This window comes from Anabrus simplex, chromosome 3 (assembly GCF_040414725.1).
Source record: "Anabrus simplex isolate iqAnaSimp1 chromosome 3, ASM4041472v1, whole genome shotgun sequence".
Classification (NCBI taxonomy): domain Eukaryota; kingdom Metazoa; phylum Arthropoda; class Insecta; order Orthoptera; family Tettigoniidae; genus Anabrus; species Anabrus simplex.
In genome coordinates, this window is record NC_090267.1 from 148650569 (window position 1) to 148674772 (window position 24204).

Here is a 24204-nt window from a genome sequence, read left to right on the forward strand (position 1 = left end):
TAGGTGTCGAGGCCTAGGCAGTCTTTTATTTTCACGCCCTTCATGGCCCTTGTCTTTCTTAGGCTGATACATTCATTTTTCAAAGTGTTAGATCCCCTTCACTCTTTCTCTCTGATTAGATTAACGTCATAATGATCCACCTTTCAATACTATAATATGCAATATTTTGAATTACATTTACTAGAGACTAGTTTCGGCCTAGGCTGGCCATCTTCAACCTTAATGTAAAATATCTAATAACTAAACAAATGTACATACACACGATTGACATAAAAGAAATGAACAAATATATAATTGACATTAAAAACTGGGATGAAAATATGAGTAAATTTGAAAATAAATTAGGCTCTAAATTCTTAGCATCTCAAGTATGCTCATCATCGAGACTCTTTCATGTACTAATATTCATAGAACGTTCAGTTCCATCACTGCTAATCATCACAGTTTCTATTGTAAAATGGGAACTGGTAAATGTTGATCCTGTAGTCAATCACCAAATCTACTTGAGTGGTGTTAGCCGCATGCAAGTCACCGGATGCCGCTGTAAATAACCACCAGCTCACGCAGAGCTGCTAGATGGTGTTTCAACATCAATCAACATCTATATATTTAAAACAATTATGAAAACTGAAGTCAGTCAGTCCGGCCATTCTATCCGGTCGATTTCCTTCGTTCTTTTTTTAACTGAAAGGTATTCATGCACAGATTTGTCATCAGGTACTATAAATCACTTAACTTCCGCCTTCCTCAAATTATTTGACTTTTTCAATGTTTTGTCTCTTTGAAGCAATCATATCTTTGGTTCTAATTGAGGTACACAGTTCGTTTTGGTCTAAAAGTACTTAGTGGATCAAGCATTTTCTTTTGAGGTAATAACTACTTAAATTGGTAGATTCTGAGAAAAGTTATGAGTACATTTGTCTCCATGACGAAGATGTTTGAAGAACTTTTTAACAGTTCGGCACATAGTATTGTTCCAAGGAACGTTAAATTCAATTTCTTTGTGTGATGTATTTTCAAGTGTTTTGTTGACATAATATTACATTCTATTACCACAGCAGATCTTGTGCTTTATTTCATTAACTCAAAACTTTGCAAATACATCCGTAAGGATAGTAACGAACAACACCATACTTTGTACATTGCAGGCGGAAAACTGCTAGTAATAAAATGAAATGCTCTCGTGGTCCTTGTTAAAATCATGCTGAAATGGTGTTGGACACTGTCAGGACGGCACATGAAGATGTGGTTAAAACAGATACATTGTGTCTGGTATAAAATTTGCAATTCGTTGCGGTGTCCATGAAGTTAACCTGAATAAAATTAGATGAAATTAAATTAACGAATTGAAGGACAGAGCGTGTTAGTTAGATGGCATAGATTATATGAGACTTGCCTTTCATTGCGGCATGTGGTCTGTGGCCTATTGTTGTGTGTGCCTCATACTAAAGGTTGTGAAATTCAAAGGAAAAGGAAGGGGTGGGCAAGGAGGGTGAGGAGAGGCGAGGCAAGGGGAGATGGGTGGGGCAAGGCGAGAGGTTGTGAAGGAGAGGGGGGAATGGGGGGGATTAAGGCGCGGCTGAAGGATGTGGGATAAAGAATGGCTGCTGAGGAAAGGTGCTGTGAATATTATGAAAAACTGAATTATGACTTGTTGGTTTAACGTTTCTAAAAATGGGAATTAGAAGGTCAAAAAGGATATTGGCTTTTCTGAAATTTCATTAAGAATATGGTTCAAGTTGAAATATTGATCTATATGTATGAAGCAGCTTTCGGTAATGTTAAGGAGGGGTCCTTTGTTGATGATTTTGAGAATTTCCATATCTTGTTTTATGTCTGTGAATTTGTGATTATAGTCATGCATATGCTGTCCTACAGCTGAAACTTTATTGTACTTCAGAACATTGACGTGTTCCGAATAACTTATATTAAAATTCATCCCGGTCTGTCCAACGTAAGAAGAATTACAACTGTTGCAAATAATCCTGTATACTCCTGATTTTAAATAACTTTTGAACTTGTTCATGGATGTGGCATTCCCACATCCTTCAGCCCCGCCTTAATTCCCCCTCCCCTGCCCTCCTCTCCTTCACGACCTCTCGCCTTGCCCCGCCCCTTCCTTTTCCTTTGAATCTCACAACCATTAGTATGAGGCACACACAACAGTAGGCCACACACCACATGCCGCAATGAGAGGTAAGTCTCATATAACCTATGCCATCTAACTAACACGCTCTCTCCTTCAATTCATTAATTTAATTTTATCTAATTTTATTCAGGTTAACTTCATGGACACTGCAATGAATTGCAAATTTTATACCAGACACAATGTATCCGTTTTAACCACATCTTCATGTGCTGTCCTGACAGTGTCCAACACCATTTCAGCATGATTTTAATAAGCACTACGAGAGCATTTCATTTTCTTATGTTGATTGATATTGAAACACCATCTAGCAGTTCTGCGTCAGCTGGTGGTTATTTACAGCGGCGTCCGGTGACTTGATTATGGCTAACAGCACTCAAGTAGATTTAGGCCCGGTTTCATCAACACATCATTTTAACATACGATTTAAGAAAATTTGTGTTTCATCAACAACTGTTAACATTAACAAATGTTAAACTGCGTATTAAAGTTAACATCAGCCATTTCCAATGTTAAATGGCTAACATTAGCATTTAGCAACCTGTTCTAAAATGGCTGCTGTGATTCTCGCTTTCGATGCGAAATTGCTCTATTTAGATCTTTTACAAAACAATCCTGATCGAAGAAGAGTTCAGCGACGTAATGACTTTTGAAAATTTGACGGATGCGGAATTTCTTCATAGATACAGGTTATCAAAAATAGTCATTGCTAAGGTTGTTGACGAAATTCGAGTGAGGTTAGAATATCCTACGAAGAGAAACTTAACCTCTTTCTCCAGTGTTGCAGGTACTGATAATATTACGATTTTTTGCTACTGGTTATTTTCACATAATGGTCAGAGACAATGTTGGAATTTCGAAAGACACTGTTAGTAGAGTTGTTTGACGAGTGTCTGCAGCAATAGCATCCATGAGGAGGAGGCATATAACATTACATTCCCTTCAGTAGAAGAGCGTCAGCAAATTATCTGCGACTTCTATGAAATAAGCCGTTTTCCTAGTGTTTGTTCTAGGTGCAATAGATTACACACATGAAAGAATCCAATCACCTGGAGGCAATTGGGCCGAAATATATCGTAATCGGAAGGGATATTTCTCTGTTAATGTTCAGGTGATTAATGAGCCTAACCTCCAAATCAGGGATATACTTGCTAGGTGGTATGGTTCTGCACACGACAATACAATATTTAATAACTCCCATATCGGAGCACAGTTTGAAGTTGGACAATTAACGAAGTGATTTTGTTAAGTGACAGTGGATGCCCGCTAAAAAAGTATCTGTTAACCCCATTGAAACCATCGCGGACTTTCTCCCACGCCTCGTCCTTTTGTTTTATCGTCAAGCCATCCGTGCGCTTGCACTCAATACTAACTAATTCAATTAACAACTCTTTTTCGAAGGAGGAAAAATTAGAATTACGATTCCGTTTCACTTCTCGCGGCATATTTTACAGCTGTACGCAAACAAAAGCGCATCGGAGCGCGCTGTAAAACGGCATGTTTGTACATGTTCGTACCACTGCCTCCTTGATTCGCACCAGTTCGCAATATTGGGAGAGTTAACAGTCGATTAGTTAACATTTCACAAGAAAAGTTTGATGAAACGCAAGAAACCTAGCAAGATGTTTAAATTTTAACTCCGTATTAACTAACTACTTGTTAGTATATATTTAACATGTGTTGATGAAACCAGGCCTTAGTGATTGACTACAGGATCAACATTTACCAGTTTCCATTTTACAATTGAAATTGTAATGATTAGCAGGGATGGAACTATCAGTTCTATGAATATTAGTACATGATAGAGTCTCGATGATGAGCATACTCAAGATGCTAAGAATTTAGAGCCTAATTTATTTTCAAATTTACTCATAATTTCATCCCAGTTTTTAATGTCATTTATGTATTTGTTCATTTGTTTTATGTCAATTGTGTGTATGTACATTTGTTTAGTTATTAGATGTTTAACATTAAGGCTGAAGATGGCCAGCCCAGGCTGAAACTAGTCCCTAGTTAATGTAATTCAAAATATTGCATATTATAGTATTGAAAGGTGGACCATTATGACATTAATTTAATAATTATTATTGTGGTTACAATTCAATGCAGATCAAAACCATGAAGTTTTTATCTTATGAGCTCTGAGATTAGTGTTAATTGAGGATGGTTGCCCAGTTGTAGAGTAAGGTAAGGTAACTCTGTGATATCAAGTAATGCCGTGATAAGTTTGTATTTCCTATATCACTGTGTGTAGCTTGAGACCCGAATCTCCAAACTCTACCACCAGGTGGCTGGTGAATGCAGGACTCCTACAATGTAGCTAACACCCTCTGTGGGTGCCTGTGTGAGATTTTACAGAGTCCTGTGTGAAAGTTAGAAGTGTCAACACACCTTTTCTTTTTAGTGAAAGCAGTGTTGTGCATTTTAATACATTATTAAAAGCAGTTTTAACATAAATGTTTGGTTTCAACAAGAGTTACACATAAGATACTAATAATTTAGATACAAAAAATTACAAACAAATCATGCTACAGGCTAGAGGTCAATGAGCTTAGCAAGATTACCATTTTTCTTAGGTTTTGCATGTGATGGTGGGCCCAAGAAGAGTAAAGCGGCTGGCTCCTACATGTCAGAAAGCATGAAAGAAGCATTGCGTTTGGTTAAGGACGAAGGCTGGACAGTTTACAAAGCTACTAAACAGTTTCGAATCCCATGGAGCACGCTCAAGCATTATTGTGTTAAATTCTTAGCTGAACCTCAGTGTGTCACCATTGGTGAAATTGGAAAGCCCTTTGTCGTGTCGTCCAAACTAGAAATTAAAATAATAAATTGTGTTACAATAATGCAATCTTTGGATTTCGGACTTACAACTAACCAGGCTAACCAAGTCAGAACAGGCCAGAAACGTCGGGAATGAAATCCATAACTGGGCCCCAAGTTGAAATCCGTGCCTCAAGAAAAGGTTAACAACAGCTGTGGGAGGTTTTTATGCAGATAACGTCAGGAAGAAGAATGGGGCCAAGCGGCTTGAATGCTAGTTTTGTCATGTTTGGTACCTTGAAAAGTGCCAAAATGTGTAATGTGCGATGGATGTGATATTTCTGATGACAGTGGCTAAAACTGACACTTCTATTGTCCTTTTAAAATATTTAGGCCCTGAACTGTAGTAAATAACAACAGCAACATAGGAAACTGAAAGATACTTGAAATGGATATGTAAACCTATTTTATATTACAAACAAGTTTCTGTTATGACAAAGCACGGTTCTTTGTGAACATTTTATTGTCACAGAGTTACATATCATGGAATTACCTAATTTCAACTGTAAATTTTGTAAATAAATTCTTGATATTAAAGATTGTACGTTTTTCAGATTTTTAACTGCAATGTGCTCCAACACTATCCCTCTTTCAGCTGAAGTGTGATCATCCCCATGACACAACATTTCAGTAAACAGGACCAAAAATACCTTAGTATCACGGAGTTACTTTACCCTACTTCCTTTTAAAACAATAACCACTACTGCCAGCACCAGGTGGAGAATCCAGTCAATGGCTACTTGAGATAGCTTGTAGAGATCTTTCATTGTACCTCTAAAAGCTCTGAGGGAACATTCAAATGCTATATGGTCCATAGTTTGCTGTTCTTCACCGCAGTCACAATGAGGGGGAGGACTTCCAACCCCATTGGTTCAGTATTGAACTGCACCTGCCCTGGCACATTCTTATCCAGTTGAGAGTGCACCTGTGTCGTCCAGGTAACTGAAAGCCTGCAGGCTGTTACCAGAAAGTTTTAATTATGTGATGATGTGTCAAGGAAGTTTGCTCCTGCCACTGATTATTCCAGGCATCATTGATGTTGAAGCAGTTGTCCTGGAGGCTGACTACTGTTCATCATGATGGTTATCTGAACTGCAATTGCTGTAGTAATAGTACTGAAATTTCAGCATGTATTGGTAACAGTGGGTTGATTTTGATTCTGTTCCATGTGTTCAGCAGTGATTGACATCTTCTTAGAGGTGGTGGTGGAATATTACTCAGAATCCGTAGCCAGCGCGTTAGTAGATCGAATACATCCTGTAATGAGGCGCATTGATGATTGAGCTGCGTGTTGATTATTTTAGTGTGAGCACTGTTAAGCCATTTAGAATAGCAGTATTCTGTAACTGAGTATTAGAGGTGTGTCGGTACTGGTGTACCGGTACGCGTCACCTATTCTCGGAATGGAGCAGTGACAACCTGCTCCAGGAGGCTCTTCTCTACCGGTCCACTGCTGCTGCGACAGTGTTGCGCTGCGACTCGCAGTTTGCTGCTGCCGGTCCACCGCTGTGACAGTCTTGTGTTCAACTCGCAGTTTGCTGTACCGGGAAGTGTTGTTACAGCTATCCGCAAACGGTCCAGTGATCCAGCCATCATCGTCCCGTACCGTTAGAGATGTTGTGACAAGAGCGGGGCGGAGACATACCGGTACAGTGTTCATTATTTCATGTGAACGAAAGAAATCCACAGTAATCTACTTCAACACTAAAACGTTTCTACAAATAATAATAATAATAATAATAATAATGGATGTTTTTCTTAACATAGTTAAAATATAGTCAAACGTCATTTTTGATACTGTAACTAAACATATAATCTGGTGAATGTGATCAATGAACATTTTAAATTCACAGCACTGAATACTTTTTAAAAAGTCAGATGTTTCAAAATGATTATCGGCGATCTCTAAACAATATTATAGGTCATTCACATGTCAGAATCTTAGGTAAGAATTGCACACAAAATGCTTTCATTTTCTGAGTTGGAAAGTAATTGGGTAAAAGTAATCGGATTACTTGTAATGATCACATGCATAGCAAAGTTTACTTGTAATCGTTACGTGTTACAAAAAGAAGTAATTCTTGTAATTTACTTCTTGAAATAAAATTGTGCCAAGCGGAGTAGCTTGGTTGGTACAGTGCTGGCTTTCTAGCCCCAACTTGGCAGATTCGATCCTGGCTCAGTCCAGTGGTATTTGAAGGTGCTCAAATTCGACAGCCTCGTATCATCTTCTTTCTTTTTTCTATGTTTTTTTTCACAATCTGCTTTACGTCGCACCGACATGGATTTGTGATGAAGGCATAGGAAAGGACTAGGAGTGGGAAGCGACCGTGGCCGTAATTAAGGAACATTTGCATATTGTGAAAGTGGGAAACAACAGAAAACCACTTTCAAAGGCTTCCAATAGTGGGGTTCGAACCCATTACCTCCCGATTGGAAGTTGACAGATACATAACCCAAACCGTATAGCCAGTTGCTCGGTCAGTTTACTTACACTGCCTGGATGAGACGGTTGAGGCACTGGCCTTCTGACCTAAACTTGGCAGGTTCGATCCTGGCTTATTCCGGTGGTATTTGAAGGTGCTCAGATACGTCAGCCTCGTGTCGGTAGATTTATAGGCACGTAAAAGAACACCTGCGAGACTAAATTCCGGCACCTCGGCGTCTCTGAAAACCGTAATAGTAGTTAGTGGGACGTAAAGCAAACAAGATTATTATTAATAGATTTACTGGCAAGTTAAAGAACTCCTGCAGAACAAAATTCCGTCACCTCGGCGTCTCCGAAAACCATAAATGTAGTTATTGGGATGTAAAACAAATAACATTATTATGTATGAAATTATTAATTGAAGATTAAAAAATATTTTTGAGTCTTATAACCTACCACCAGTGTGCCATTATCGAATCATATAAGACAAGCGTGATCATGACATCATCAAAGAACAGAGCAAATTGTGCATCCCTTTGCTACGTAAGCCTACTATGCTATGTTCATCAGCTCTGTTTATGCTTGTACCGGTTGTCACTGGACCGGCAGCGTGTCACCGCGTTCTGCGTGCTATGCTATGCTCCTCAGCTCCATCTGTGGCTGGATCGGTTTGTCACTGGACAGGCAACGTGTCACCGTGCTCTGCCATAGCTATGCCGTAGCTATGCCATGCTCCTCAATTCCATCTGTGGCTGGACCGGTTTGTCACTGGACCGGCAACGTGTCAGCGCGCTCTGCCGTAGCTATGCCATGCTCCTCAGTTCCATCTGTGGCTGGACCGGTTTGTCACTGGACCGGCAACGTGTCACCGCGCTCTGCCGTAGCTATGCCATGCTCCTCAGTTCCATCTGTGGCTGGACTGGTTTGTCACTGTACCAGCAACGTGTCACCGCGCTCTGCCGTAGCTATGCTATGCTCCCGAGTTCCATCTGTGGCTGGACCGGCAACATTTCACCGTGCTCTGCCATAGCTATGCCATGCTCCTGAGTTCCATCTGTGGCTGGACTGGTTTGTCACTGGACCGGCAACGTGTCACCGCGCTCTGCCATAGCTATGCCATGCTCCTCAGTTCCATCTGTGGCTGGACCGGTTTGTCACTGGACCAGCAATGTGTCACCGCGCTCTGCTGTAGCTATGCCATGCTCCTCAGTTCCATCTGTGGCTGGACCGGCAACGTGTCACCGCGCTCTACCATAGCTATGCCATGCTCCTGAATTCCATCTGTGGCTGGACTGGTTTGTCACTGGACCAGCAATATGTCACCGCGCTCTGCTGTAGCTATGCCATGCTCCTCAGTTCCATCTGTGGCTGGACCGGCAACGTGTCACCGCGCTCTACCATAGCTATGCCATGCTCCTCAGTTCCATTTGTGGCTGGACCAGTTTATTACTGGACCGGCAACGTGTCACCACGCTCTGCCGTTGCTATGCCATTCTACTGAGTATGGAAGAGCCAGAGCTTGGCCGATACCTTCATTTTTCGAGTTGTTGGATCCCTTCCATTTTGTCCCTCTGATTACTGTTATATAGAGGATGGTTGCCCAGGTGCACTTCCTCTTAAAACAATAATCACCACCACTACCACCTCCTGGCACAAGCAAGTGGAAGGAATGCCAGACTCAGGTAGGGCCCCATGGTTGCCAGCTCGTGCTCCTTAGTCGCTTCTTATGACAGGAAGGGGATGCCATGGATATATTTTATAGGCCCTACCCCATCGGGGGATTTTGAAGACACTCATTATTGGCATTTTTAAGACCTCTTCTTGCAAACTCAACATAACTCAACATCACTCAACATCATCAACTATTCATCCTTATACTTTTTTGTAGAAGAGTTCCACTTTCACTGCTAGAGAGCAGCATAATTGGAACTTTGAAATTGATGTCCAGGGTACCATTTCAGTGCTGCAACCAGGTCGCTGTGAGACCGAATATTGAGTGTTGAAATATTGTATACACTGATTTGCTTCGGCTATACAACTGAGGCCTGTAAAACATATTTAGCTACCAGCTTAGATGATAACAGTTTTCAGTTTGCTCCATGCCAACATAGTTCTTACAGCTCTGCTTGGGATATGAGTTTCAGTATATATCCTTTAAAAGTCTGTAGGTAATCTAAAATCCATTTGCAGTTTTTGTTGTGAATTTCTGTATATTCTGTAATAGAAGAATTAAGTTCCATTCCTTGATCGCCACTTGAAAAATGATAGCATTTATCCAACCATTCTAACTGAAATGAAGTTGCATCCCTGTGATCTAGTTACTGCACTACTGTATAAGCCGTTTGTTTTTTGTTTTTTAATAAAAAAAAAATATGCATTGATACTAGCCCTCAGTGCTAATTCTTACTGTTTTTTCCTTCCAGAATTTCAATATGAGATTCACTTTTAAAATAACTATGTGTAAAGCTAGTCGTAAGTAAATCTCTATCACAATCATTCTCTCTAGAAAATATTTTTGCTGTCCCAGATGTAGAGAAAAAGTTGTTGTTTTGTTTCAGCATGATCTATGAAGTTTTTGAAGCAATTTTTTTATCAGTTACTTTGGCTAAACAATAAGTACTTTAAAAAAATAATATGAAATCCAATTGATACAACAATTTCCCACCAGAAAGTTCCAACTGTAAACCATGCAGTAGTGAAGATTATGGTGGTGGTGATGGTTTTAAGAGATTTCATCATAAACAATCCTCCAGTAGACATCCACTTTTACTGCTAGATGGCACTACAGTCGCATGCTTAAATTGTTACATAGGCCACCTAAAATGGCTTCACTTTAAGCCTTGCAGCCCAATAGCTGAAGCCATTTTTTATTATTATTATTATTATTATTATTATTATTATTATTATTTCCACCACCACATTAGGAGAGAAGAAGAGGATATTTTAGTCAGATGACTTAATACGTGAACACAGTGTAGGTCATCTATTGGTGATGAAAACTTGGAGAGATTGTTAACAGTAAAGAAAGCGGAGTGTCATGAAAGGCAGAAATGAACGACTCTCCAGGCCTTGTGAACTGTCTATCGTTGGGTCAGACAAACAATGATTCTGGAGAATCCCACCTTCCAATACTAGTTTGTTTTAATTGCTAGTCTATGTAATTATGTAATATAATCCAGCTTAAAATCTAATTACATTATTTAAAAAGTGCATGTTTCATTCCTAATGTGGAACATCTTATGCTAAAAAAGATACAAAAATTAGCATAAACGAAATCAAAACATTTATTATTATTATTATTATTATTATTATTATTAATTATTATTGTTGTTATTATTATTATTATTATGTCGGGTTAAAACCTCAACAAGTCAATGTTCAAGTTTGAGATAAAAAATCTGATGTAAGGGATCTTTCTTCAAAACCTGGAGAAGTATGTACTTCAGGATAGACTTCAAAATTTAAAATACGATGATCGGGGGAAATTCCTAAAGAATAACCGAAGTTGAGGCTGATTTTTTGTTTTAAAGTTTTTAAATGTTGAAGGGAGTCTGTAACGGAAGAAATGAAAATTTGTTTTAAAAAAAGGAAATGAGCTTGACAATACGGATTAATTATGAAGTTTATTTCTTGTGGGTCAGACAAATAAAAGATTTGACAGAGAGTTTAGAGAGAATATATTGTAGAAGGGGTCTTGTGCAAGTAGTCAACTTGCGAGCTGGTTTCCTTCTAAAATTTGTCAGCTCCTGGTGCAGAGAAGATGGAACACACCTGGGACCAACTGATATCTATCAGATTTAAATCTGGACTCTCAGATGACCAAGGATGGTTGCCCAATTCCTCTTAAAACAATAATCACCATTGCCATGACCCCTTGCAAGTAATCATCTGAGTTGGTGGTGATGATGATTGTTTTAAGCGAAAATACAACTGGGTAACTATCCAGTCTTAACACTAATCAGAAGAGAAAAAGTTAGAGGTACAATCCTTCGATGAAAGAAGGCATTGGCAAGAGAAAGGGGAGGGCAAAGAAGGCCATGAAAATGAAAGACTCTCTACATCTTGCAAACCTATTACTTATTTTTATTCTTTACATCACACCGACACAGATCTTATGATGATGATGATGGAACGGGAAAGGGCTAGTAGTGGAAGGAAGTGACCTTGGTCTTAATTAAGGTACAGCCCCAGCATTTGCCTGGTGTAAAAATGGGAAACCACAGAAAACCATCTTGAGGGCTGCCGACAGTGGGGTTCGAACCCCCTATTAATGAAGAGGTCAGAAGAGAGTAAGAGGTGACAAAGTAAGGTTGGGTAGCAATTTTAAGGAGCCTGGCACAAGTAAATGCAAGGAATGCCAGACTCAGCTAGGGTCCCATGATTGCCGATCAATGCTCCCAGGTTTGAGCCCCCATGGGGTCCCCTTTCCGTCACTTCTTATAACATGCAAGGGCTGTCGTGCATGTATTCTATCAGCCTTACCTACAGGAGGGTTGCAAATGGTTGTCCTGCCCGAATTTTTAAAGTGTAAACTACATGAGATTGATTTTATTGTGCATTTTCTCCAAGTTCACTTAGATGTGAAATAATGGGTGGGTAGGAGATAGGGATCTGTGCTCAGATGGCCTTCACTTAAACTGCAGTGGTACATATAAGTTAGGAAATTTGTTTAGAAGGGTTATAGGGAGGTACATTCAGGGAAACAGGGTGCGCTAGGGAGCGGTGTTAAGGGAACAGGGAATTGGAAATCAAGTAGAGATGACATAAAAATGTTAGTGCTCAATTGTAGAAGTATTGTAAAGAAAGGAATAGAATTAAGTAATTTAATAGATATATACTTACCAGATATTGTAATAGGAGTTGAATCATGGCTGAGAAATGATATACTGGATGCAGAAATTTTCTCACGGAACTGGAGGGTGTATCATAGAGATAGGATAGGAATGGTAGGAGGGGGAAGTATTCATTCTGGTGAAAGAATAATTTGTAAGGTACGAAAAAGTTAAAGATGACAAACACAAAATTCTAGAGGTAAGGCTCATCTCTAAAGATAATAGGCAACTCGATGTCTTTGGAGTGTACAGACCAGGAAAGGGTAGCGCAGATGATGATTCAGAATTATTTGATAAGATAATCAGCTATGTGGGAAATGACAAGGAAAGGAACGTGATTGTAGCAGGTGATCTCAATTTACCAAATGTCATATGGGAAGGGCACCTTATTCTGGATGTGGTGCTGGTAAAACCAGATGAGCTCTATAGAGAAACCAAAGTAATAGATAGTATTAGTGATCATGAAGCTGTTTTTGTGGTAATTAAAAATAAATGTGAAAGAAAGGAAGATATTAAAATTAGGACTATTTGGCAGTACCATATGGCTGATAAAACAGGTACGGGGGAGCTTTCAATAAGTAACTATGATCGGTGGAAAGTGGTAAATAAAAATGTGAACAGACTCTGGGATGGGTTTAAAGCAATTGTTGAGGAATGTGAAAGTAGGTTTGTACCTTTAAAGGTGGTAAGGAATGGTAAAGATCCACTATATTATAACAGGGAAGTAAAGAGACTAAGAAGGAGGTGCAGGTTGGAAAGAAATAGAAATGGCTGTGGAAGTAAGGAGAAATTGAAGGAACTTACTAGGAAATTGAATCTAGCAAAGAAGGATAGCAAGCATAATTGGTGATCATACAAATTTTAGTGAAAAATGTAAGAGTATGTATAGGTACTTTAAGGCAGAAACAGGTTCAAAGAAGGCCATTCCAGGAATCATTAATGAACAAGGCGAGTGTGTATGCGAGGATCTTCAAAAGGCAGAAGTATTCAGTCAGCAGTATGTAAAGATTGTTGGTTACAAGGATAATGTCCAGATAGAGGATGTGACTAATACTAAAGAAGTATAAAAATTTACCTATGACAGCAATGACATTTACAGTAAGATATAAAAGTTGAAAACTAGAAAAGCAGCTGGAATTGATAAGGTTTCGGGGGAAATACTAAAGACAATGGGTTGGGATATAGTACCATATCTGAAGTACTTGTTTGATTATTGTTTGCATGAAGGAACTTTACCAAATAAATGGAGAGTTGCTATAGTAGCCCCTGTATATAAAGGAAAGGGTGATAGATATAAAGCTGAAAATTACAGGCCAGTCAGTTTGACATGCATTGTATGTAAGCTTTGGGAAAGCATTCTTTCTGATTATATAAGACATGTTTGCGAAATTAATAACTGGTTTGATAGACGGCAGTTTGGGTTTAGGAAAGGTTATTCCACTGAAGCCCAACTTGTAGGATTCCAGCAAGGTATAGCAGATATCCTGGATTCAGGAGGTCAATTGGACTATATCACGATTGACCTGTCTAAGGCATTTGATAGGGTAGATCATGAGAGACTACTGGCAAAAAAAGTGTAATTGGACTTGGTTTAAGAGCGACTGAATGGGTGGCTCTGTTTCTAGAAAATAGAACTCAGAGAATGAGTAGGTGAAGCTTTATCTGTCCCTGTAATAATTGAGAGGGGGATTTCTCAAGGCAGTGTTATTGGACCTTTACGTTTTCTTATATATATCAATGATATGTGTAAAGAAGTGGAATCAGAGATAAGGCTTTTCGCAGATGATGTTATTCTGTACAGAGTAATAAATAAGTTACAAGATTGTGAGCAACTGCAAAATGACCTCGATAATGTTGTGAGATGGACAGTAGGCAATGGTATGATGATAAACGGGGATAGAAGTCAGGTTGTGAGTTTCACAAATAGGAAAAGTTTTCTCAGTTTTAATTACTGCGTTGACGGGGTGAAAGTTCCCTTTGGGGATCATTGTAAATACCTAGGTATTAATATAAGGAAAGATCTTCACTGGGGTAATCACATAAATATGATTGTAAATAAAGGGTACAGATCTCTGCACATGGTTATGAGGGTATTTAGGGGTTGTAGCAAGGATGTAAAGGAGAGAGCATATTTGTCTCTGGTGAGACCCCAACTAGAGTATGGTTCCAGTGTATGGGACCCTCACCAGGATTAATTGATTCAGGAACTGGAAAAAATCCAAAGAAAAGCAGCTCCTTTTGTTCTGGGCAATTTCCGACAAAAGAGTAGCATTACAAAAGTGTTGCAAAGTTTGGGCTGGGAAGACTTGGGAGACGAGCTGCTCGACTAAGTGGTATGTAATACCAATATAAATGGTCCGTTATCGACATTATAAATTTTCCAGCTAACTCATTCCTGGTTGCCAGCGTTTCGCCCCCGTGTGCTAGGTTGGGCTCATCAGTTGGTACCTAGCACACCTACCAAGATGCTGGCTAGTGCACAACCAGGAATGAGTTAGCTGGAAAATTTATAATGTCCATTAACGGACCATTTATATTGGTATTATAAATTTACTCATTCGCGACAAATATTTCAGTTTCCCTATGGGAATCAACATCTGTATCATAAGTGGTATGTTCCGAGCTGTCAGTGGTGAGATGGCTTGGGAGGACATCAGTAGACGAATAAGTTTGAGTGGTGTCTTATAAGTAGGAAAGATCACAATATGAAGATAAAGTTGGAATTCAAGAGGACAAACTGGGGCAAATATTCGTTTATAGGAAGGGGAGTTAGGGATTGGAATAACTTACCTAGGGAGATATTCAATAAATTTCCAATTTCTTTGCAATCATTAAAGAAAAGGCTAGGAAAACAACAGATAGGGAGTCTGCCACCTGGGCGACTGCCCTAAATGCAGATCAATAGTGATTGATAGTGATAAGATGAGTTATCAGCATACTATCCTGCTTTGAAGGTCTCACTTAAGAAGATAAAATCTAGCAAGTTCCTCCGCTCCACGGGGAAGCATATAAGCATTGATGTGTTTCTTCTTGCCCTAGTATCATACCTGCCAACCTTAAAAATAAGAAATCAGGAGATATAAACAGTCAAAACTGCTTATTCTACATGTGTCAGGCAGTACATACTTTATCCTAGCAAGTTCCATGCATCATGTTGTCAAATTCACATTATACTCAACACATATTTACCAGGAAACTGCTACTTGAATCTAAATCTGCTCTAGTATGCATTTGTAATTAGTTATACCTAAATATTCAGCAACATTGGAATATTTATAGGGACATGAACAGTATGGTAGGACCACCTTGCTTCTTCAGCAGCAGTGGAAGATTTTCTCAATTTGAGAAATCCTATGGCAAATGTTTGTTGAAAGCAGTTTTTTCCTGTAGCCTTGATTTTACTGTTAACAATCTCTCCAAGTTTTCATCACCAATAGATGAACTAAACTGTGTTCATGTATTAAGTCATCTGACTAAAATATCCTCTCACATCCAGTGTTACTGCAAGGTATTCTTAAAATACCAAGCATAACATGAACTAATCTATCATATTTTAGACTCCCATTGCAACTTATAAATATTCCTACCAAAGACCACTGCACATCAATATTCTTTCTTCCATTAAGATCTCACCTGGTATATCATCTATCTGAAATACACAGAACTGGGACTGTAATTCATCCATGGCTTCATGCTCTTCACCTGCATTGGCATTCAGTAACACTGGAAACTTGGCTACAAAATATATCAGAGTATAAAGTGGAGCCTCAGATGGAGATGTACTGTGTGCGACTGTTGCATTCTTCAGCATTTCATTAATCAGTGGAAACTTGTGAACAATGTAATCACATATGGCATGATGAGAATTCCTCCTCATCATCTGGTTTTCTCCGCAGTGGTAATCGACTTCTAAAAGAGGGGAGGATAAAACTACTGAAGGTCATACAAATTTAGGTATCAAAATCCTTAATATATCCAGCAGCATATCTTGCAGAATGTGAGCACACTTGACTGCAAAATTACATTTGGTTTGTCAAATGTAGGTATAACATTTTTTTTTTGACATAAAGCCGTATTTGAATTTGATGATGAGAACATAAAAGTCCCCTTTCTTCTTGAGTCAGACAGCACTTAACAAAGGAATCCTGTGATTCAGTGTTTTTACCCTTGAAGAGCAATACTCTCTACTGGTGTTTTGTTTCATCTTTGGAATAAGGTAAGTTTCGAGACTTCCAACCTGACCTATCTTACCAGACTTACCTTACCTTACTGTACCTTAATTAAAGCCACGACCACTTCCTTCTCCTAGGCCTTTCCTATCCCATCGTCACCATAAGACCTATCTGTGTCAGTGCAACGTAAAGGCCCTAGTAAAAAATATATATATAAAAAATAGCTATATTTTGGAAGATGTCAGATCTAAGACACATAGAGTACATGTCTGTTGCCTGCAAGTCACAATTTTTAAGATACCAGTCTTGGTGTTCAGTGGTGATAGGTATCAATTAACATCATCTGCCTTTCTGTACTAGTTCCACTCCACAGAGTAGTGACTTTTAGCAACTTTGGAACATCTTGCTACATATGACTTGTTCAAGAAATGGAGCTATCTGAATTCTGTCAAATCCTTGTATTCATCTAATGTCATTGGAAATACTGTCATGTAGATATATGACAGAACTAACAATAACTGACACGTCTGTGGATTAAGTGGCGATGACTGTTTCACGAGGAAGTACAACTGTGTATCCATCCTCCCTTGACACATAATCAGTGGGGAAAATTGAATAGTCCATATCCTTTGAAGAATGAAGGTATTGGCAAAAAGGCCACGAAGGGTATGAAAATAAAGTGAGTCAGTAGGTCCCACAAATCTAATATCGTTCGGTTTAGAAGAGAACGAAATGACCAAGGGAGGCTGGATAGGAAAGTTGAAAGAGAGTAATTTAGCACAAGCAAAATTGAAGCAATGTTAGACTCGTTTAGGGGACCCGTGGTCACCAACCTATGCTACCAAGTTAAGAGTCCCAGACTGAGTTTTACCTAAATGCAAGGGGAGACAGTTTGGTTGAAGGGACTAAGATACGAACACAGCTTATAAATTGATAACATTGTTTGGTGCATGAAGTTTACCAGTGCTTGAATCAGGTGTCTGGGTAAAAATAGGGCATGATAAGTCACAGAATATTTTTTTAAGTATTAGGCCTATTCCATATGTTTGTTGATGTGTATTGTGCATTTCATTATGTCCTGTCATTGATCATTTGTATCAGAAAATGCACACATCCTTAATGAAGGTAATCTCATTAATTCACAATTAAGTGACAAGTGAGTGAGTAAATAATATGATTATCAGAGGCTTTCCTATCAACATATGCATTATTGTAATTGATAAGCAGAGATTGTGATAGCACATTCATGTTAACTGCTTAAGAATGTGAAGCCAGAATTTTTAAATATCTAGTTCTTGATATTAATTAGAATGATACACTGAAAATGGTTTGTAGTTATCAGCATAAATTGCTGTATGTAATGTCTTCTACCAGATAATGTAATAACTAAATGAAAATGACCAATACCACCTTTAGTATTTGGTCAGTACATCTTTGTGACATGAGGCATGCAATATGCTGGTTATGTAACTGAAATACAATAGGTGTCTCTTTGTTTTCCTTTTAGCAATTCCAAGCATGAAGTGGTCTCTGATAGAATATGTTTTTAATATCTGTGTTGTGTGTGCAGAAGGTTTTAAGTCACAAAAACATTTCAAGAAAAACACATTTGAAAAATGTATAGAACCATACCAGGGGTGAGCATTTTAGGGATGTTTGAAAAACAATTCGTACTATCCTTCGTTCTTAGTAAGTGAAACAACTATTCCTTATTTTAGGTTATCCCTTCCTGCAGGTTAAGTAACTTAATACCTTTTGCACACCCAACACAGATATGTGGATAGAAAATAGTGTAGTAATAGCTTAGCAAAGATGAAGTGCCATATGCTATCTGCAACCTTCAGTTAAGAGATGTACATCTTTACGATTTTTAATTCTAAAACCCACCTTGTTTATGTTGCAGATGAACCTGAAATTGCTCCTAAAAGTGAATTGCCCATTAAAGAAGAAGGTGATCCAGTTGAATCAGTGCAGACAGCTTTGGAGGAGTCAACATTGGAGGATAAGGAGAAGGAACTAGAAGGTGAAAATGAATCCAGCATAAAAACAGAACCTGTTGAAGCTGAGGAAGAAGTAGGCCTACCAGTAGCAGAAATTGCAACTGTTGTCGATACAACGCACACAGAAGTGGCATGTTCCATTGACGGTAATGTCAAATTTGAAGACAATGTACAACTTAGTATAGCTGCACCGTTAGGCGGCAAGATAAAAATCAATATTACTAAACCTTTACCTGCATCAAAAGAACCCCAAAGTGAGGGTGAAACTGAGAGCTCTGCTGCTGAAGGTGAGACTGACACAGAATGTAAACCAACTCCATCAGAAGAGCCATCAGCAGCAAGTGAAACAATGCAGAGTAAAGCACCTGAAAGGGAAATAATGGAACCACCTCCACCTGGTGTTGAACCAATGCAAGTGAAGCCAAGGCTTGTAGGGCGCAAACTGGTCGATATGCCTCCCATAATCAAGGGTACAGAACTTTCTGGACTATGTACAATTATGTGATTTGTGTAATCGATTGTGTGAATGTGTGCGAGTGTGTGTGTGGAGCTAATATTTATGAAGGCCTCAAATGATGGTAACAAACTGGAATAGCTCAGATGAATATACTCGATCTCATGGTGCGTACTTTTGTAATAGTAGACAGAGTGATAGCAAAATTTTATTTTGCATTTATGAATGACTTTTTTAATTTGCTTGTAAAAAAGACATGTATCTCGTGTAAAGAAATAGTTTTAATTATTGTGCATAATTTATGTATATACCTATCGTTTTTTGAAAAGAAAGAATATTTTTTTTACATAATGGAAATATCATGTATTTTTCCTCCTCTATCCTTAACTTCCTCCTTCTCTTAGTTTTGAAGAAACATTGTGACCTTTTAATTTCAGAATAAAATACTTGCAATTTTTCAGAGTATAAGTACCACACAACGTGGTCTTAATGTCACTGATAATCTGGTGTATACAGTAAGACAAGTTGAAGAAAATAAAACAGACCTGTTACAAAATGGTGTTTCTCTTTTTGCAAATATATTTTATTTAGATTATTAGAGTTGGAAATAACTAATTCTCCTTTACTGCTCATACAAACTAAACAAAAGAATATTATTCCTCAAGATAAAATGCATGAGGTGGAAAAGCATAAGAGGTGTGGGTTTGGAAACACAATTGCTTGCTGATAATTGGCTACTGTATTTTTAAAGTTCAGTGTGGAAGATCTCATTTTCTAGAACTGATGGTCATTCCAGGGAAGATTCATCTTCAAGGCTAGTATCATCACTGAATTGCCTGAAACAATCTTCTAATTTTCTGTGGTGGTTGGCAGTTATTGTCATGAGAGTGTGTACAAGTAAATAACCATCCTCCCCTTTGAACAATTCTCCTATTTCACATTTCTTTAGCTGCTGGTAGCACTGAAACATTTTCTGACAGCAACCGGTTTTTAAGGTGTAAGCTTAAATAGCTTTTTGATGACTCAGTGTATACAAAAAAAATTAACTTGACTCAAAAAGAACAGCATTCTTTCAAACTTATGGACTTCGTCAGTTGTCCAACTAATTGCTATCACCATTCCAAAAACTTGCTCACACGTTCACAGCTGGTCTTTTAGACCTTTCTATACGCAAGGAATTGAAATAATAGTTGCATAAAATCTTAAAGCTGAAGTTCAATAATTACTAAATACAGTAGAAGTCCATTACAGCGACAATTCATAACAGTGAAAAATTTACTCTCTATAGCGGATTGTCATTACACCCGATTTTTGTATGAAATACAAAGTATGTTACAAGTGTTATTTATTTATTTTTTTAAATATCCACCTATTCAATACAAAGAGATTTTTTTTTTTTTTTTAAAGAATTAAATATTATTATACAATGTTAAGGGACATGTTTCACCTATATTAAGGGCATCATCAGCCTCAACTCAAACCTGTATGGTGAAAAATCAGGATCCTGATTGTTCTTACAAGTGATAAAAAGAGGATATCAATGTAGGTGTTTGTCTAAACATAAAAAGTTATTAGAATGTCCTCTGTTAAAATCGTAGTATCAAGCTGCATGTCACAAGTTCACGAGATTATACTTTCCGGAGCGTTGAGTCAATGTGCCCAAAAACATGTTGAGGGTAGAGCAATAAACACTTGTAACATACTCTGTATTTACGTACATTTCAATACGGACCTAACATGAGAATTATAACGTGTTTTGTATGAAAGTCGGAAAAACCCTCATGCACATTAAAATCGGTGTGAAACGGCAATCAGTTTGTTCAGAACTTGCGTTCTGCGGATGATATTCACACCATGGATTACTTGTCTGTTATTTTTCGTGGAAGCTTGTGTTTAAATTCATTCTGAAAAATTTTAGTACCGTATTTTTCCGAATCCAAGACGAACACCACTTTTTCCATCAAAACATTTAAATCAGGCTCAAAACGTGCTTTGTAAAATCATATGAATGCCTTAGTTGTACAGTATGCATTTTTAGACGCCAAACATTGGCTTTGTTATGCTGTAACTTTTTTTAGTGGCTGTACAATTATTCTTTATTTCCGCGGGTTTAATGGCCACTAACTTAAAATTGGCATCATAATACCAAAGAGAACCCGTTGAAAATTTGTCGGTAATACCTATTCCATGCATATCTACAATACAACGATCCATCAGGAAAATATTCTTGCTGTATATAAAACTGTTACTTTTACTCAGCGTCAGATATAACCGGCTACCGCTACAAGCACGTCTCGCTTGCTGGGTTCGGCCAACTTCAGCGGCAGGCGATATATAGGCCTAATCGCTGACGTTGAAGGTCAATGAACAAGTTTGCGCTACAGTGTGACCATTCTGCCCTTCAGATTTTCGTGCACATGTATCACAATTTCATCTTCAACTTCTTTAAAGCATCCTTGTTGCGGACCACTGAATGCATTTTTTGTACAGTACTCATTTTTTAGCTATCTTTGTCTTCATGCTAACGTCAAATATTGACTTTAGTTAGGCCTATGTCGTATTTCCTTGCGGCTGCACAATTATTCTACATTTCCGAGTGTTAACTTAAAATTGGCATCATAATATCGATGAGAACCTGTTGATAATTTGCCAGCAATAAGTTCCACATCTTTACAATACGACTATCCATCACGAAAATGTTCCTGCTGTCTATAAAATTTTTACTAAGCTGCAGGTACAGTAGATGCGTTATAACTCTGCCACTGAGTAGCCGTGGCCTTTCTAAGAATTCGACGGCTCGCATGTTTTGATGCCATTCTGCAGATTTGAGAAACGTTTTTGTAGAGGCTAACAGAACGTCATTGCCAGTGGTATTCGTTACTGTTAGGCTGCAAATGCAAGACAACCCTTGATTTTTCGCATGAGATTCTGAGGAAAAAAATGTTGTCTTGGATTCGGAGAAATACGGTATCATCCCAGAGGCTTCTGTGGCAAACATTTCAGTTTTCTTCTTTAAACGGCGTCGCCTAACCTAACTGCGTATGAATCATGAAAATATATTTGAAACGCATGTAGAGAAATGATAACTTCCTCGCTAAAAATTTACATGTGAATAGCCTTTCCGAAATTTAACTAGATGCGAGAATATATGAACTATCCTCTGAAATCAGTGATGTACTCTGCCATATCTTGAGGTGTATCACATTCTTACATAGTTTCAGTATATAACATTAAAATTAAGCAACAGTTTACTTCAGCTTTTATTTTTAACGAGTTGACAACTGTTATTGGCTACGTTATTTACGCACTTATTATGAAAACGTGTTATCCTCTTTCATTTCAAATTTTCTTTAGAAAACAGCAGTCGACAGGTATTATTAATAGACTCCAATATCGCCTTTGAATGTCTACGAGAGAGCTTGCACATGCACATAGTGAGAAAACTATACCGTACCAAAGATGATCGAACGCATTTTGTGGCAAATGTTACAGTTTTAGTTACCAAACAGCGTCACCTATCCTAACTTAACCGTACTACATGTATGATAAAAACACGCTCAAGCGCCAGTAGAGAAATTATAATCTTATCGCTATAAATTTACACGACAATAGCCTTTCCGTAATTTAACCAGACACAAGAAAATATAAACTAACCTCTGAAATAGGGGCAAAAGATCTCTATACGTTGACGCCTCGAACAAATAGCATTTTTTTTTAAAACTTTGAAATCAATTATGCACTCTGCCATGAAGCTGATTTTATGTAACTCTGCCATATCTCGAGGTGTAAACCATTCTTTACTTAATTGCATTATTTTGCATTAAATTTAAGTGATAATTTAGTCAGCCTTTATTTTTAACGAGTTAACAACTGTTACATAAAATCAGCTTCATGGTCCGTATCGCACTTCAATACATTCACAATTAAGTATTTAATTTATTTTCCACCTAGTCGATACAATGATTGCTTAAGGCAATTTTTAATGGTCAAAAGTGGTACATGTTTCATATATTATCAACATCTTCAGCCACATAACACTGTTTAGATGAAAAATATATAAAATATAATATATATATATATATATATATATAAAATATTTTATATATATATATATATAATATATAAAATTTTATATATTTTTCATCTAAACAGTGTTATGTGGCTGAAGATGTTGATAATATACGAAACATGTACCACTTTTGACCATTAAAAATTGCCTTAAGCAATCATTGTATCGACTAGGTGGAAAATAAATTAAATACTTAATTGTGAATTTAACAACTGTTATCGAACACGTTATTTACGCATTTGTTACGAAATATGTCCTCTATCATTTCAAATTTTCGTTACGGAACAGCAGTCGACGGGTATTACTAACCGACTCCGAGATCGACTTCGAACGTCGATGAGAGAACTGGCTAGTGGGAATAGTAAGGGAACGATACCGAAGGTAATCGATCGCATACAACATAATCGCTGGGGTGCATAAATACCGGTAACGGAAAAAATTGCGTGCGCTTAATTACTCGTAATAACAGATGTGTCAGTGATAGGGCTCTTGCTGTAACCGAAGGATAATACACAGTTTTAATATAGGAATTTTGAAGCGACAGCAAAAAATTGCCGTTATAACAGGGTTCTCGTTATATGTCATACTTGCTATAGCGGACTTCTACTGTATTAACATCTAAGTTAATTTTGTAATTTTGTTCTGAATGAAACATCAGCTGCATAGCTGACAGCATGTTCTGATTCTTACAAGTGTTACCAGTAGTGAATGTGATTAGCAGAGAAATATAACGACTGTCCATGTACAATACAGGTTCACTCCTTACCCACATCAGATGACCATTCATTGTTGCCAGCCAGGGTAAATGGATGTTATCAACTCCTAAAAGCCCATAATTTGTACAATAATAACCACCACCATCACCTAAGGAATATGCCTTCATCTCTACAGGTTACTCCACTAAATGGTAGCCCAGGTTCCCCAAGCAACCAAACCCAGTTAACCTTCATAATCACAAATTATCCTAGTCTCCACAAAATCTATCTTTTGAAACATACCTTCAAACATTCTCTCTTTCTCCAATCTAGGAATGGGAAACGCGAACGCATATCTCAAGAATCCTGAGACCTTTTAATTGTCTAGCTGACAAGACCTGTCTCATGAGACTCTTGGCAGTAGTAAGCACACTTCTGACATCACACAGTACACTGACGGTGATAACACACTGACATCTAAGTCAACCAGAAGAACTAGGTCTTGTCTTCCATTTACAGCGAATAGAATAGATCCGAGTTGCCCAGCTGGCCACCTGTTGAGACTAGACCAATGCAGTCGGGCAGTGT

The 24204-nt window shown here is 38.0% G+C and overlaps 2 protein-coding genes across 5 annotated transcripts in view; one reads left to right on the top strand and one right to left on the bottom strand.

Annotated features, from left to right (window-relative positions):
* The window catches only part of LOC136866098 (pre-mRNA cleavage complex 2 protein Pcf11), a 444626-nt gene extending 425275 nt beyond the window's left edge, over positions 1-19351 (top strand). For all 4 annotated transcript variants that reach the window (XM_067142769.2, XM_067142771.2, XM_067142770.2 and 1 more), the window contains one exon: positions 18302-19351. In XM_067142769.2, the coding sequence (XP_066998870.2) occupies positions 18302-18903 (602 nt within the window). In that variant the 3' untranslated portion in view covers positions 18904-19351. The remainder of the gene's footprint in view (positions 1-18301) is intronic.
* AsnRS-m (asparagine--tRNA ligase, mitochondrial) overlaps positions 1-24204 on the bottom strand; it is a 196657-nt gene that overhangs the window by 39369 nt on the left and 133084 nt on the right. The gene's annotated exons all lie outside the window — the stretch shown is intronic.